The sequence below is a fragment of the Ailuropoda melanoleuca genome, chromosome X (genome assembly GCF_002007445.2).
Source record: "Ailuropoda melanoleuca isolate Jingjing chromosome X, ASM200744v2, whole genome shotgun sequence".
Lineage (NCBI taxonomy): Eukaryota > Metazoa > Chordata > Mammalia > Carnivora > Ursidae > Ailuropoda > Ailuropoda melanoleuca.
This window is the reverse complement of record NC_048238.1, coordinates 71166106-71181124: the sequence shown is the minus strand read 5'-3', so window position 1 is coordinate 71181124 and position 15019 is coordinate 71166106. Positions and strand designations below refer to the sequence as shown.

Here is a 15019-nt window from a genome sequence, read left to right as displayed (position 1 = left end):
GGGGCCCGGGGCAGGCCTGCGCCTCCTCGGGCTCGCCGAAGCCCGCTCGCCGCTCGCCCGCCGCCCGGGCAGCTCTGGGAGCTGGTTCCCCGCAGGCGATGCGAGCGGACAGCGCAGACACTGGAACGCAGGGCGGGCGAGCGGGCGGGCGCGGGGGCTGCTGCCCACGTCGGCGCCCAGCCGGTCACGTGAGCGCCGCGTCACCCGAGCTCGGTCCCCCACCCCGCCCCCTCACCCCCATCCCCAAAGGACCGAGCAACCACACACCATGGGGGGGGCGGGGGGGTAAAGGGGGAATCAAGGAGCGAGCAGGAGCCGGGAGGATTCCTGACCGCAGGTGCTTTACCTGGGACATCTCAGATCCTCGCACAGCATCCCTGAGATGTACGTCATTGCCAGGTGTGAGCGCTGATCACAGGGACCATACCCGCTTTGCCCGGAGCGCTCATCAACTGAGGCCCACAGGCTGCTTTCAAGACCGGCTCTGCCGGACTCCAGAGCCCAGGTAGTAGTGCCCGCCAGGAAGCTGCGCTGCCACCTTGAGTAGCTGTGTTCCTGGGCCTCCTCTTTCCTCAGTCCACATGTTCTCTCTCCCTGAGTGATTGCTGTTCATTTCCCTGAAGCACAGATGATTCTCAAATCTCCAACTCCAGACTGTCCCCTCTCCCTGAGCCTTAGATCCACTTTTTGCTTTCCCACCAGCAGTACAGGAGAGTGCTTGGTTCTTCACACCTTTTCCAACATGTGTTGGAATACTTTTTCATTTTCACTAACATGATAGGTGAGTAGTAGTATCTCAATGGCACTTTATCTTGCATTTTTTTTGACAATTTAAGTATCATTTTAAATCGTTCATGTCTTCCCACATTTTTGTTGGGTTGTTGGTCCTTCTCCCCTCATTTTCAGTAGTATCCTTTTACATTAACAATATTAGGCCTTTATGTTATATATGTTGCAAGTATTTACTTCCAGCTAGTTGCTTTTCTACTTTGTATATGGTGTATTTCTGCCATGCATTAAAAAAAGAAGTCAAATTTATCAGACTTTTCTTCTATTGCATCTAGATTTTGATTCATAGTTAAGAATTCTTTTCCTACATGAGGTCGAAGAGGAATTCACCCGTGTTTTCTTTTAGTACTCATATGGTTAACTGTTTTTGTCCCAAGGGCATCTGTGGTTAGGAATAGAGGTTAAGTAATACACCAGTGCCAAACAGCTGAATCTACTGCTGACTCAGGGCAGCAAATCAAAGCCCCAAGGCTCAACAAGGGGAGGGGCTTCCTAACAAACCATCACCCATGTAATGCTGGGAACCTCAAATGTTTGTTTAAGGGTAATTATAAACTGGAAATAAACTAACTCTCACAAAGTCTTTTAGTTTGGCCTTGCAACATCTAATTGGACTAGTATACTTTAAGCTTTGAACGTAAATTATGGTGGGTCCAGACAGGAAGAACCCTTATAAGCCCTGACCAATGCAAACAAAATCTTCTCTGGAGTAAGTGTCCATCATCCTAGGCCCCAAATTATTTCAACAAATAATTGTTCATGTACAACGTCCACATAGAAAGACAACTAGGAATACAAATACATAAAGCTATCATAAGTAAGAAGCAGTAGAGACAACAGCCGACACAAACAGATCCATTAGTTTTGAATTATCTGAATCATCAGATGCAGACTATTAAACCACAATGCTTAGTGTATTCAGATAAATAAAATCCAATCTTGAAAATTTCAACAGGGCACTAGAAATCAGAAAAAGTGAAAAAGAGGGAATTCTAAAACTACAAAAAAAAAACTCAGCTGAAATTAGAACTCAATAGATGGCTTTAACTGCAGATTAGGTACAGCTCAAAAGAGAATTAAAGAACTAGAAATTATGTTAAGAAGAAACTATCCATAAGGCTGCAAAGGTAGTCAAAAAGATGGAAAATTCAGATGGGAGGGCATGATAAGATCTAACAAATGTTTACTTGGAGTTCCAGAAGGAAAAGAGAAATGGAAGTGTTCAGAGGCAACCTCTGAAGAAACAATTGCCGATTTTTCAGAACTGATGAAAGACATTGATCCATAGATCTAAGAAGTCCAGAATATCCCAAACAGGATAAAAAGAAACTCACAGAGAGATGCATAATAGTAACCTTGTAGAGAATCAAAGACAAAGAGAAAATCATAAAAGTAGCCAGAAAGATAGAGTATGCCTTGAAAGGAACAAAAGTTAGGCTGATTGATGGCTTCTCAATAGCAACAATGGAAGTATGAAGATAGTAGAATAATATCTTTAATAACTTCAAAGAAAGTAATTGCCAGCCAAAAAATTTGAGAACCAGCAAAAATACCCTTCAAAATTAAAGGTGAAATAAACACCTTTACAAATAAACAAAAACAGAGAGTTTGCCATCAGCAGGCATGAACCAAAGGAAATACTGAATGCTACAGGGCATTTTTCACATGATAGGAAAATGATCCCAGATGGAATACTGGAGATAAGAAAGGGAAAAACAACACTTAAAAAGACAAATATGTATGTAAACTTAAATCCATACTACAGAAAACTAGTAATATCTTTTTTAATTCATATTGACAAATGACATGAATCAAGAGGGCTGAAGTAAAACTGCAAAATAAATATTAGCCTTTGATAAGTCAAGATTGTATGCTCTAATCGCCAGAAAACCATTAAGGTAAAACTTCTTTTTTTTTTTTTTTTTTTAAAGATTTTACTTATTTATTCGACAGAGATAGAGACAGCCAGTGAGAGAGGGAACACAAGCAGGGGGAGGGGGAGAGGAAGAAGCAGGCTCATAGCAGAAGAGCCTGATGTGGGGCTCGATCCCATAACGCCGGGATCACGCCCTGAGCCGAAGGCAGACGCTTAACCGCTGTGCCACCCAGGCGCCCCTAAGGTAAAACTTCTAAGCTAATAAAGGGGCAGAAGTAAGAAAATAATCCTAAAAGAGACAAAACTAACCTACATCAAATGGGACACAGAGAAGGAATTTGATACAATGGTTAACTTGTATCTATTAATATCAGTGAGTACATTAAATGTAAATGATTTACACGAAGCAATTAAAATAAAGATTTTCGGACTGGAAAAAACACAATGTTATACTGTTTACATAAAAATACATGAAGACTGAAAGTAAAAGTATAGAAGAAAATGGTAACATGAGAACAGTAACCAGAAGGAAGCCATTGTAGTTAAATAACAAAATAGACTTCAAAGCAAAAAGCATTACAAAACCTAATGAGTGTCACTTTATGGTATTTTAAAATTTGTATGTACTTATTAGATTGACCTCAAAATAGATAAATCAAAATTTGACAGAACTACAAGGAGAAATAAACAAATCTTCCATTTCAGCATTAACACTCCTACCTCTGTAAACTGTGGAAATATTTCAAGTGTTGAAAGGAAAAAAACCACCAAATTAAAATTTTATATCCAGCAAAAGTGAAGGAGAAATAAAGATTTTTCTCAAACAAAAATGATGACCAGAAAAAATTCCCTTAAAGAAATGTTAAAAGATTTTCTCTAGGCAAAAGAAAATTGATCAGCAACTAAAAATAGGTCAGTAACTCAAATCTTCATAAAGAGCAGTGGAAGTGGAATACATGAAAGTATAATGAAATTGTTTCTTTTTCTTATTTTTTAAGTAATACAAAGGATAAATGTCTAAAGTATTAATATTAATATATTTAGTGATTATAGCATACAGATAAGTGAAATGAATGATGAATACTCTGTAATAAGGTACCTACACTACATATAAGTGAAGCAGAAGAATGCTCTTTGAAAGTAAACCTAGTTAAAAATATATATTGCAAACTTGAGGGAAATCACTAAAAAAATTTTTTTAAAGAAATATAATTGATACACTAAGAAAAGACAAATGAAATTGTGTAAAATACTCAAAACTAAAGAAGGCAAAAAAAGCAGCCTTGGAAACAAATGGAAAACACTTAAACGTGGCTGATATTAACCCAAATATATATCAAGAATCATTTTATTTTTTTTAAAGATTTTATTTATTTATGTGATAGAGAGACAGACAGCGAGAGAGGGAACACAGCAGGGGAGAGGGAGAGGAAGAAGCAGGCTCCCAGCCGAGGAGCCCGATGTGGGACTTGATCCTGGAACGCCGGGATCACGCCCTGAGCCGAAGGCAGACGCTTAAGGACTGCGCTACCCAGGTGCCCCTCAAGAATCATTTTAAATATGAATGCTCCAAATACATCCATTAAAGACAGAAATTGTCAGGGGGCGCCTGGGTGGCACAGCGGTTAAGCGTCTGCCTCCGGCTCAGGGCGTGATCCCGGCGTTACGGGATCGAGCCCCACGTCAGGCTCCTCTACTATGAGCCTGCTTCTTCCTCCCTCTCCCCCTGCTTGTGTTCCCTCTCTCGCTGGCTGTCTCTATCTCTGTCAAATAAATAAAAAATCTTTAAAAAAAAAAAAGAAAGAAAGAAATTGTCAGAATGGACAAAGAAAATCCAACTAAATGTTTTGGACAAGAGGCCCATTTTAAAAATAAAGACTCTGGGTGCCTGGGTGGCTCAGTCGGTTAAGCATCTGCCTTTGGCTCAGGTCATGATCCCAGGGTCCTGGGATCAAGTCTTACATCAGTCTCCTTGCTCAGCAGGGAGCCTGCTTCTCCCTCTGCCTGCCAATCCCCCTGCTTGTGCTGACAGATAAATAAATAAAATCCTTAAAACAAATAAAGACTTTGAAAGGTTACAAGTAAAGCAATGGAGAAAGATATACACCACCATATATACTAATCAAAAGAAATATGGACAAAAAAGGATGCTGGAGGGGTCCCTGGCTGGCTCAGTGGGTACAGCATTTGACTCTTAATCTTGGGGGCATGAGTTCAAGCCCCACAGTGGGCATACAGCCTACAAAAAAAATGCTGGAATAGCTATCTAATTTCAGATAAAGCAGACTTGAGAGCAATTAAAGTATCAGAGATAAAAAAGAGGCACTACATAATGACAAAGGGATCAATTATGGAAAAAAACAAACACATAATAATCCTAAATATGTATGTACCAAACAAAAGTGTCAAAATACATGAGGCAAAAACTTATAAAACAGAAAGGAGAAACAGACAAATCTACTATTAGGGTTGCAGACTTCAACAACCCCCAGTCAGTAACTCACAGATTAAGCAGGCAAAATATCTATAAGGATATAGTTGACCTAAACAGCACTATTAATCAACTTGATCTAAATGGCATTTATAGAACATTCCATCCAATTATCAGAACACATTTTTTTCAAGTTCACATAGAACATTCACTAAGAGTCCATATTTAAGCCATTAAATATACCTTAACAAATTTAAAAGAACAGAAATCATAAAACTATGCTCTCGATGGAATTAAAGTAGAAATCAACAACAGGAAGATGGAAAATGCAAATAATTGGAAATTAACACAATTCTAAACACAAGTCAAGGAAAAATTCAAGAGAAATGCAAAAATATTTTGAACTAAATGAAAATAAAATTAACCCATAAAAATTTTGTGCTTAGAAGGAAATTTCTAGCTTAAATGTCTATGAGAGAAAATGAAAAAGATCTAACATCTGTAACCTTTTTTTTAAAGATTTTATTTATTTATTTGACCGAGAGAGAGACAGCCAGCGAGAGAGGGAACACAAGCAGAGGGAATGGGAGAGGAAGAAGCAGACTCCCAGCAGAAGAGCCTGATGCGGGGCTCGATTCCAGGACTCTGGGATCACGCCCTGAGCCAAAGGCAGACGCTTAACGACTGAGCCACCCAGGTGCCCCTAACATCTATAACCTAAGTTTTCTCCTCAGGAAACTAAAGAAAGAGTAATTTTAAGCCTAGTGCAAGCAGAAGAAAAGAAATTAACAAGTAGAAATCAATACAAGTAAAACAGGAAAAAAAATAGAAAAAAATCAGCAAAACCAAAAGCTGATTCTTTGAAAAGGTAAAAAAAAATTGATAAATCTCTTGCCAGGATAATCAAGAAAAAAGAAAGAGCTTCAAATAAAATCAGAAATGAAAGTGAAATTATCACTAGTGATTCCACAGACATTAAGAAGAAATAATGAAGGAATTCTGTTAGCCCTATGCCTATAAATCTGGTAACTTAGGTACAACGAACCAATCCCCTTTAATGATACAAACTACTAAAACTCACACAAGGAGAAAACAATAGCCTAAATAGCCCTATATCTATTAAAGAAATTGAATCAATAATCCATAACCTTCCAAAGATAGAAATCACCAAAACCAAATTCTACCAAACATTTAAGCATCACCAGCGAACATTTAGAGATCACCAGGGAATTCTACCACACATCTGAGTAAGAAATACCAATTCTCCACAGTGCCTTCCATAAAACAGAGGTAGAGAGAATGTTTGATTTATTCTCTACGGCAAATATTACCCTAATTCCAAAACCAGATAGAAGGCATTACAAGAAAGGAAAACTACAGACCAGTATCTCTCATGAACACAAACACAAAATCCTCAACAAAGTATCAGAAAATTGAATCCAATGATATATAAAAATTATGCACCTAACAAGTGGAATTTATTGTAGGCATGCAAAACTGATTTAACATTTGAAAAGCAATCAGTATAATCCACCATACAGACTAAATAAGATATATCATATGATCTTATCACTTGATACAGAAAAAGAATGACAGGGGCGCCTGGGTGGCACAGCAGTTAAGCGTCTGCCTTCGGCTCAGGGCGTGATCCCGGCGTTATGGGATCGAGCCCCCACATCAGGCTTCTCCGCGATAAGCCTGCTTCTTCCTCTCCCACTCCCCCTGCTTGTGTTCCCTCTCTCGCTGGCTGTCTCTATCTCTGTCAAATAAATAAATAAAAAATCTAAAAAAAAAAAAAAAAGAAAAAGAATGACAGAATCCAATGCCCATTTATGATAAAGGTTCTCAAAATAGATTTAGAGGGGAACACCTAAATTTGATAAAGAATATCTACAAGAAAACTGTAACAACATACTTAACAGTGAGGAGGCCGCTTCACCCTAATATCAGGAACAAGGCAAGGTATTCTTTTCTCATTGCTCCTATTAAACATCATCCTGGAAGTCCTAGCTAGTGGATTAACACACAAAAAAGGAAATAAAACATATACAAATTGGAATGGAGGAAATAACACTGTCTCTTTGCAGATGACATGACTGTGTAGAAATGCCACAGCATTGACAGTCTCCTGGCTACAAGGTCTGTAAGGCTGTAAAGCTAATATACACCAGCAATGAACTGGAATTTGAAATTTAAAAATACTATAGATAATAGTACTCCCCAAATGCAGAATCCACCTAAAGAATATAAGTGTATTACAAATATATGAAACAACCCCACCAAAAGGGATAGAGGAATAAGGTGTTGACATAGGGTGAAGTAGTGAAGTCTATAAAACTAAAGGCAAAAATTTCTCTGTATAAATATATAAAAATTAAAGATGAATATATATATATATAAACATGCATATATTCACATGCATTACTATATATCAATAGATCTCCTTGCTTTATCAACTGTGAGGGCCTAGAAGCAATGATACCCCAATAGTAATGAGTACTCTTTTAACACCCAGATCTTGGTTTTGATACCATTCTCTAACCAAAGGTACCAGGACCCCCTGGAGAAATGGCAAATTCTAGGACTTGGACAGGAAATATACAAGACTACACCATCTTGTAGTGCCAGAAGGTGTTAAACACACACATACACGTGCAGGCATGCACACATACACACAGTGATGGGAGGAGGTATGTTAAATAAATACAAGAGCCAAGTGAAAGAGCTCACAATGGCCAAAGTTGGAACAATTAGAGCAATGAAAATACGTGAAGTAGTATTAGATTATAATTGAAAGTATAAAATACTGATTACTGGATTGTAAGGTAGTTATATTTTAACTTTTTGAAGAACAATGGAGTATTAGTCAGCCATAAAAAAAGAATGAAATCTTGCCATTTGCACCGAGAGTATAATGCTAGGTGAAATAGATCAAATACCATATGATTTCACTCATATTTGCAACTTAAGAGACCAAACAAAGGGAAAAAAATGAGAGAGACACACAGCAAAAAACAGACTCTTAATTAGAGAACAATCTGATGGTTACCAGAGGGTAGGGTGGTGTAGGGATGGGTTAAACAGGTGATAGGGATCAAGGAGTGCATTTGCCATGATGAGCACTGGGTGGGGGATGTATGGAACTGCTGACTTACTATATTGTATACCTGAACTAATGTAACACTGTATGGCAACTAACTGGAATTAAAATTAAAACTTAAAAAAATAGAGTCCATACTGATACCCTCAAGTACGTGGAACCTAACATCCCACTCAGCCCTTCTTAAATGTGTACTATGCATAGTGACTTTATTCCAAAGAGTACAGCATGGAAAGGGAGAAACAAGAGTAATTTTACCATAGAGAATCCTGACAAACACTACCTCACCTAGGTCATGAAAGTTAACAACAATGGTAATACTGATAGTATGTACCCTTTTTTTAAAAAAAGTAGACACCCAATGTGGGGCTTGAACTCATGACCCCAAGATCAAGAATCACATGTTCTATGGCCTGAACAAGCCAGGCACCCTGATAACATGTACCCTTTATATGATGTGGTGAGTATAGCACTTACCTCTCCCGTCCTCTTCTCAAAAGCACTTGTGCATAACCACAAGAAAAAAGATCAAGCAAACCAAAATTGTGGGGACATTATACATAATACCTGACCAGTACTTCTCAAAAGGTCAAGGGCATCAAAAACAGGGAAAGTGAGAAACTGTCACGGCCAAGAGGAGCTTATGGAGACAAGATGACTAAATGTATGGTGGTAACCTGGATAGGATCCTAGAACAGAAAAAGGACATTAGGGAAAAACTGAGGGAATTTAATATGTACTTTGGTAAATAGTAATGTATCAATATTGGTTCATTGTGACAAATGCACCATACTAATATAAGATGTTAAAAGAAGATACTGTGTATGGGTTATACAGAAACTCTGTACTATTTTTGCAATAATTCTGTAAGTCATTAACTCCTAAAATAAAAGTTTATTCAAAGACCACTAAAAGCAAATAAAAGGCTAATGAAGAGCTGGGGTGGGGTGGGGGGGAAGGGGGAATCACATAGGTTGATGGATCTGTTGAAATGGTAAGGCAGGGCTTAACAGGAACTTCCTGAGAGACAATTCCTCCTAAGAAAAAAGTGTCAGCAGACAAGAGATTAACAGGTGAGAATAGCACAGCATCTGGTTACTCAGATTTTTCTGGCTCAATCGCCATTATCTAAATCCAGTGGAGATGGCTGTATGCAAAAACACACACAACCTGACAAAAATTCTGGAAAGGAGTGTTTTCTAAAAACTTTATAAAACATCAAGGCCCAAAGACAATTGGGTACTACCCACCTGAATTAGGGTAACTCTGTGTAGGTAGAGAATTTCTCCACCTTTCTGTTGAGACAGTGTTGCTTTAGTCCATCATAGTCTCCGCCCGCCAGTACCAATGGGGGCTTCAGGAGGGTACAGAGCCCCTGAGAAGGGGCACAGTGCCCAAGAGACATGGTACTACCCAGGGGAGAGTGGCACCCACCTTTTATCTGACTTATCCCTGGACACAAGTGAGACCTCTTATACCTCCCCCAAACACCTGACAGAATTCTGGTTCTGCTACTGAAGGGCAAAGGGTAGGAGCCAGCCCAACACAGCTCACGCTCATTACCTCATCTGATCTTCTCCACAAACCTGGAAGGCAAGTTTTACCCCATTCAACAGATGACAAGACTGTTACAGCAATGGATCTGTAGTATCAGCCAGGTTGAGTCTTCTAGCTCCTAGTCTCAAACATGAGTTTTACGAAACATTTTATATCCTGACCAAAAATTTTTGGTGTCTCCACTGCATTCATGAGCTAACTGAACAGTTTGATTGCTTGGTATGTATTGTTTTCATGATGAAAGTAATCTATGTTTTTTAGGAGAAAATATATAGTGAACAAAAAAAGAACAGGAAAAAATAATCACCCACAGATAACCAGGACATAGCTTTCAGAGTTTTCTCTGTACACAGATCACTAGGTAAATACCTTTGTAGTTTTACAAAAATGGACTGATGCCATATATATGGTTCACCAAACTTTTTTCTTTTTAATTTTACAATATGCCATAAACATTTTTCCATGCAATGGACAAAAATCTGCTACTCAAACATCAAAGGCTGTAGTTGGATAACAGAGTGATAGCTAAAGCAAGTATTAGCATAAGGTTAAAGCACAGGGCCTGGGCAAATGCCTGCCAGGGGCACTACACAAAAGGAATGTCTTCAAAGCCCCTCTGCGGGGCCCTGCACCCACCCCTGAGTTCCCTTGGGCCCCTTGGGTGGAAGGGGTCCTGTAAACTTTTTTGCATCCACATAAACCCCCCCAATTTCTGTCTGGTTTTCTTCACCTCATCCTCTACCCTGGCCATCTCGTCAAATTCTCTTATCATCTCCTCATTGCTCAAATGCATATCATGTATGGCCTCCTTATATTCCTTGAGGCACTGAGCCAGCCCCTTGTTGGTTTTTCTTTTGGCCTTCCTGGGTACATCATCCCCAGCTGGGCGCTTTCCTGCAACCCTTGGTTCGATGGCTGGCTTTTCTTCTTTTGGCTTTTCCTCATTCACTGGCTTTCCCTCATTCTCTGATTTTTCTTCTTTTGGCTTTCCCTCACTTACTGGTTTTCCTTCTTCTTTTGGCTTTCCCTCACTTACTGGTTTTCCTTCTTTTGGCTTTCCCTCACTTACTGGTTTTTCTTCTTCTTTTGGCTTTCCCTCAATCACTGGTTTTCCTTCTTTTGGCTTTCCCTCACTTACTGGTTTTTCTTCTTCTTTTGGCTTTCCCTCAATCACTGGCTTTCCCTCACTCTCTGGCTTTCCCTTGATCACTAGCTTTCCTTCCATCACTGGCTCTCCTTCGATCACTGGGTTTCCCCCGATCACTGGGTTTCCCTCCATCGCTGGGCTTCCCTCGCTCTCTGGGTTTCCCTCGCTCTCTGGGTTTCCTTCGCTCTCTGGGTTTCCCTCGCTCACTGGCTTTCCCTCACTCTCTGGCTTTCCCTCCATCACTGGCTTTCCCTCGCTCTCTGGGTTTCTCTCGCTCTCTGGCTTTCCCTCGATCACTGGCTTTCCCTCAATCACTGGCTTTCCCTCGCTCTCTGGCTTTCCCTCGCTCTCTGGCTTTCCCTCGCTCTCTGGCTTTCCCTCACTCTCTGGCTTTCCCTCGATCGCTGGCTTTTCCTTGCTCTCTGGCTTTCCATCTGTTGGCTTTGTCATATTTTCTGGCTTTTCTTTATCCTTTAGTATTTCCTCATCTTCTGTCATTCTCTCGTTTTCTAACTTTTCCTTGTCTTCCAAAGTACAAGCTACTTCTGGCTCTCCCGCATCCTGTGACTGTTCTTTGTATTCCATCTTTTCTTCGTTCTCAGTCATTCCTTCATTTTCACTGCAGAGTTTTTCCATGTTGAGATTTCCCCTCCTTTTCCTGTCCTGAGGTAGGGAGGAAGAGGAGACAAAGAGGAGACAAGGGAAACTGAGGGCTTGGGGGTGGAATGCAGGTCCAGATAGTACAGGCATCTCTCCCCTTGTCAGGGTTCCCCTGACCTGGCCCGGCCTTTAAGTGTGCTTTCTGTCCACCCTCTCCCCTCACACACGTGAACCCACCATTTCTCTGGCAGGCCCTGCCATTTTCTCTCCGTTTGCTCAGAACGGCAGAGTGTGTATAAAAGCGTTAGGAGGTGGGCAGTGGCGCCCCATATTCTGCTGGTGGTGTACCCTCCACACTCCCCACCCCTCTGGGTCCCTGTCCAAAGACTCCCTTCCTTCACTGACCTGCAGGGATTCTGAACAGATTCCTCCTCCTTTTCTAGCCTTGCAGAGTGCTGAGAACAGACACGCAGAGACCTGCGGACAGACAGGAGACAGGGGCTGCGCGTTTTGATGGATGCACAAGGACTCAGCCCCTTTCCTGAATCCCGGCCCTCCTCATCCAACGTCTCCCTCCCCCACCTCCTCCGCCCCCCCGCACCCCAGCCGCCATTTCTTTTCACGCCTCGGGCGCCAGACCAGGATGTTTTCCAAACTAATTTTGGATCTCTGTGTCCTTCTCCCCTGGAGGCAACTCGCCTCCCCACCCTCGAGGTCAACTTTTTTTTCTCTACGCACGGACTGGTAGAGGGGGGTTATTTCCAGTCTCACTGGCGGGGCGCCTCCCAGCTCACCAGCTCCGGCTCCAAAATGGACGGAGGGCAGCGAGAAGGAGGTGCGGTGAAAGGGGACACGGGTACAAGGGTGTCCGCTCTTCCCACCCTCCGCCGACTGGTCGCTAGCTCCCCCTTAGCCATTTTCCCACCGCCATCTCTATCTAGTCCGGCCAGCTTCCCTCAACCCGGACCCTATCCCCACCCTTTTTCCTCTCCGTGTTCGTGCCTCACCCCCCATTTCAGGGTTCCGCATGCGGCGACGAAGGACCTCACACTGACCTGAAAGAACCTGGAGCAACAATTACGAGCTCACAGACCGCTCGGGATCCGACCGCAGGGGAAGAGGGCGGGCTCCCGTACTGGTGCCCACATCTGCGCCCCGCGGTCACGTGAGCGCCGCGTCACCCGAGCTCGCCCCCCTCCCCCCGCCGCCCCGCCCACCAGCCGGCGTCCGCCAGTCACCCCACCGTTCTCTGGAGCGCTTCCCTTCTCACCTCTCTGGGCCCTTTTGTCCTTTTTCTCTTCTTGAGGTGGTCGAAGGAATAATTTTAATAAAAAACACAGAGGCTTTTTTTTTTAATGGGTTGGGCGGTCGGGGGAGGAGTCTTGACCAGTTGCTCTTTCCTTTGAAAGAAGTAGAGCCAGCCAATGAAATCGCATGAATGTGAACTTTAATGTGGTACACAGAATATTGCACTTTATTTTTTATTTTAATTTCTTAAAGATGTCTGTATTTATTTTAGGGGGGAGGGGCAGAGGGAAAGGGAGAGAGAATCTCCAGCAGACTCCCGGTTGAGCCCGGAGCCCATGTAGGGCTCCATCCCACCACCCTGAGCTCATGAGCTGAGCAAAAATCTGAGAGTCTGAGGCTTAACGGACTGAGCCACCCAGGCGCCCCAGAACATTGCACTTTGGAAAAAATTAGGAAAAACGTTCCCCGCAAGATAAAATTGTTCCTTTTTCCTGACATGCGCAAACATAAATATTTAATTATTTAAATCTAAAAATAAAATTGTATTTGAAGCAGAAAAAAGGAACGATTAATTTTTTAATAAGTGGGACTAAATATATAACGGACAATGACCTGACCATACATGACAGTAGAACTAGGACCCACAACCTCTGCAGCAAACAGCCCAGGAAGCTAAACCATAGCTTCTTTTTTTTTTTAAGATTTTATTTATTTATTCAACAGAGATAGAGACAGCCAGCGAGAGGGAACATAAGCAGGGGGAGTGGGAGAGGAAGAAGCAGGCTCATAGCAGAGGAGCCTGATGTGGGGCTCGATCCTGCATGCCAGGATCACGCCCTGAGCCGAAGGCAGACGCCCAACCGCTGTGCCACCCAGGCGCCCCTAAACCATAGCTTCTGAAGCAATCTTCAGGACTTGATCAATGACTGCCAGCCTCCCTATTTTTGCCCGCCCCAAGGAAAATCCAAATATGCTCCCCAAACCAATCATATAAGATGCCCTGCTTTTAGTTAGCCTGATTCCAGCTTCCCCATGCCAGCAACCTCCAATCAGAGAATAAAGTCTTCTCTTTTGTTGGAGCTAAAGCTTTTCCACTCCCCAGACTTTCAGTCTCTGCCAAACACAGGTGATGGTGGCCGACTCGCTTGTTATAACAAGTTCTGAGTAAGTAGTCTCTGTTTAAGTCTTTTGTGTGGAAGGCCTTTAAAAATATAATAACAAAGACATGAACAACTAAGGAAAACGTTGATAGATTTGACTACCTGAAAATGTGTACCAATTTCTTAAGGGATTGGGGACGCATGCACTCTTCTCTGCTTTTGTTGAGTGGAATGGTGAAAAATGTTCTGAAGAGTAAGCTGGTAAATTGTTTTAAAATAAAAATGATTGATATTTTGGTTCAGTAATTCCACTTCTAATATTTTTCCATGGAGAGAATTAATAACAGGCTAAAATATAATCTTATGTTTTTAAAAACACGTTGTATTTAAAAAATTCCCATAGTAACTTTATTATGCATTTATTCTTTGCTGGAACTGGGGCTACAGTATTAGTTATGTAGGTTTTGTTTAAAATGGAAAAAATGGAATATCGCATTGTCCATCAGTACAGACTTAGTTACATAATCTTCTTAATACATTTGTTTTCCCTGGTTATCCTCAGATGTTTGGTTAAGAAAAATAATTAAAATGTTGGGTTCTCGATACACACTAGAAATTATTAACTATTTATAATCCCCAATTACTATGGTGGTGGCACACAAAGGATAACCACAGGATGCCCTCTAGAGAATGCCACCTATGTGCCAGGAACTGCGTTAGCTACTTTACCTTATCTGGTGTGGAATTCATTTATACCTGGTAAAGGAACTCACACTTCAAGAAAGCAGAATGATTTATAAGGCTATAAGCTTAACTCAGTGTGATATTGGAATAAGCATAGAAGGAGGAATAAAACACAGAGATTCCACTAACATACCCAAGTATAAAGGTTTTTAGTATGTGATAAGAATCCATCTCTGGTCAGTAGTGAAAAATAGGTTATTATGGAAATTACATTTGTATAATTAAATAGTTAAGGAAAAATGAAGATCCTTATTTTCTGACATACAATCAAGTTCTTATAGGCAAGTACAATGAAGTAAAAGGCATCCAGATTGTAAAGAAAGAAAAAAAACTTCCTTTATTTGCAGATGGCATGACCTTGTATATAGAAAATCCCAAGAAATCCACTAAGGAACTCGGAGAACTAAAAAATGAGTTCAGATCAACA

At 41.3% G+C, this 15019-nt stretch overlaps 1 protein-coding gene across 5 annotated transcripts; it reads right to left on the bottom strand.

The window, feature by feature from the left end:
- Positions 1-10158: 10158 nt before the first annotated feature.
- Positions 10159-12680, bottom strand: TCEAL4 (transcription elongation factor A like 4). Of its 5 annotated transcripts, none has more exons than XM_034649529.1 (3): positions 12556-12680; positions 11906-11977; positions 10159-11563 (listed from the first exon to the last, which is right to left on the bottom strand). In XM_034649529.1, exon 3 carries the CDS (start codon positions 11534-11536, stop codon positions 10340-10342), a length of 1197 nt encoding a protein of 398 aa, XP_034505420.1. In that variant the 5' UTR covers positions 11537-11563; positions 11906-11977; positions 12556-12680; the 3' UTR covers positions 10159-10339. The 5 variants fall into 5 exon arrangements, with proteins under 5 accessions (XP_034505420.1, XP_034505422.1, XP_034505421.1 ...); XM_034649531.1 differs by having other exon boundaries at positions 10159-11558; XM_034649530.1 differs by having other exon boundaries at positions 12508-12654.
- Between the last annotated feature and the right edge of the window lie 2339 nt (positions 12681-15019).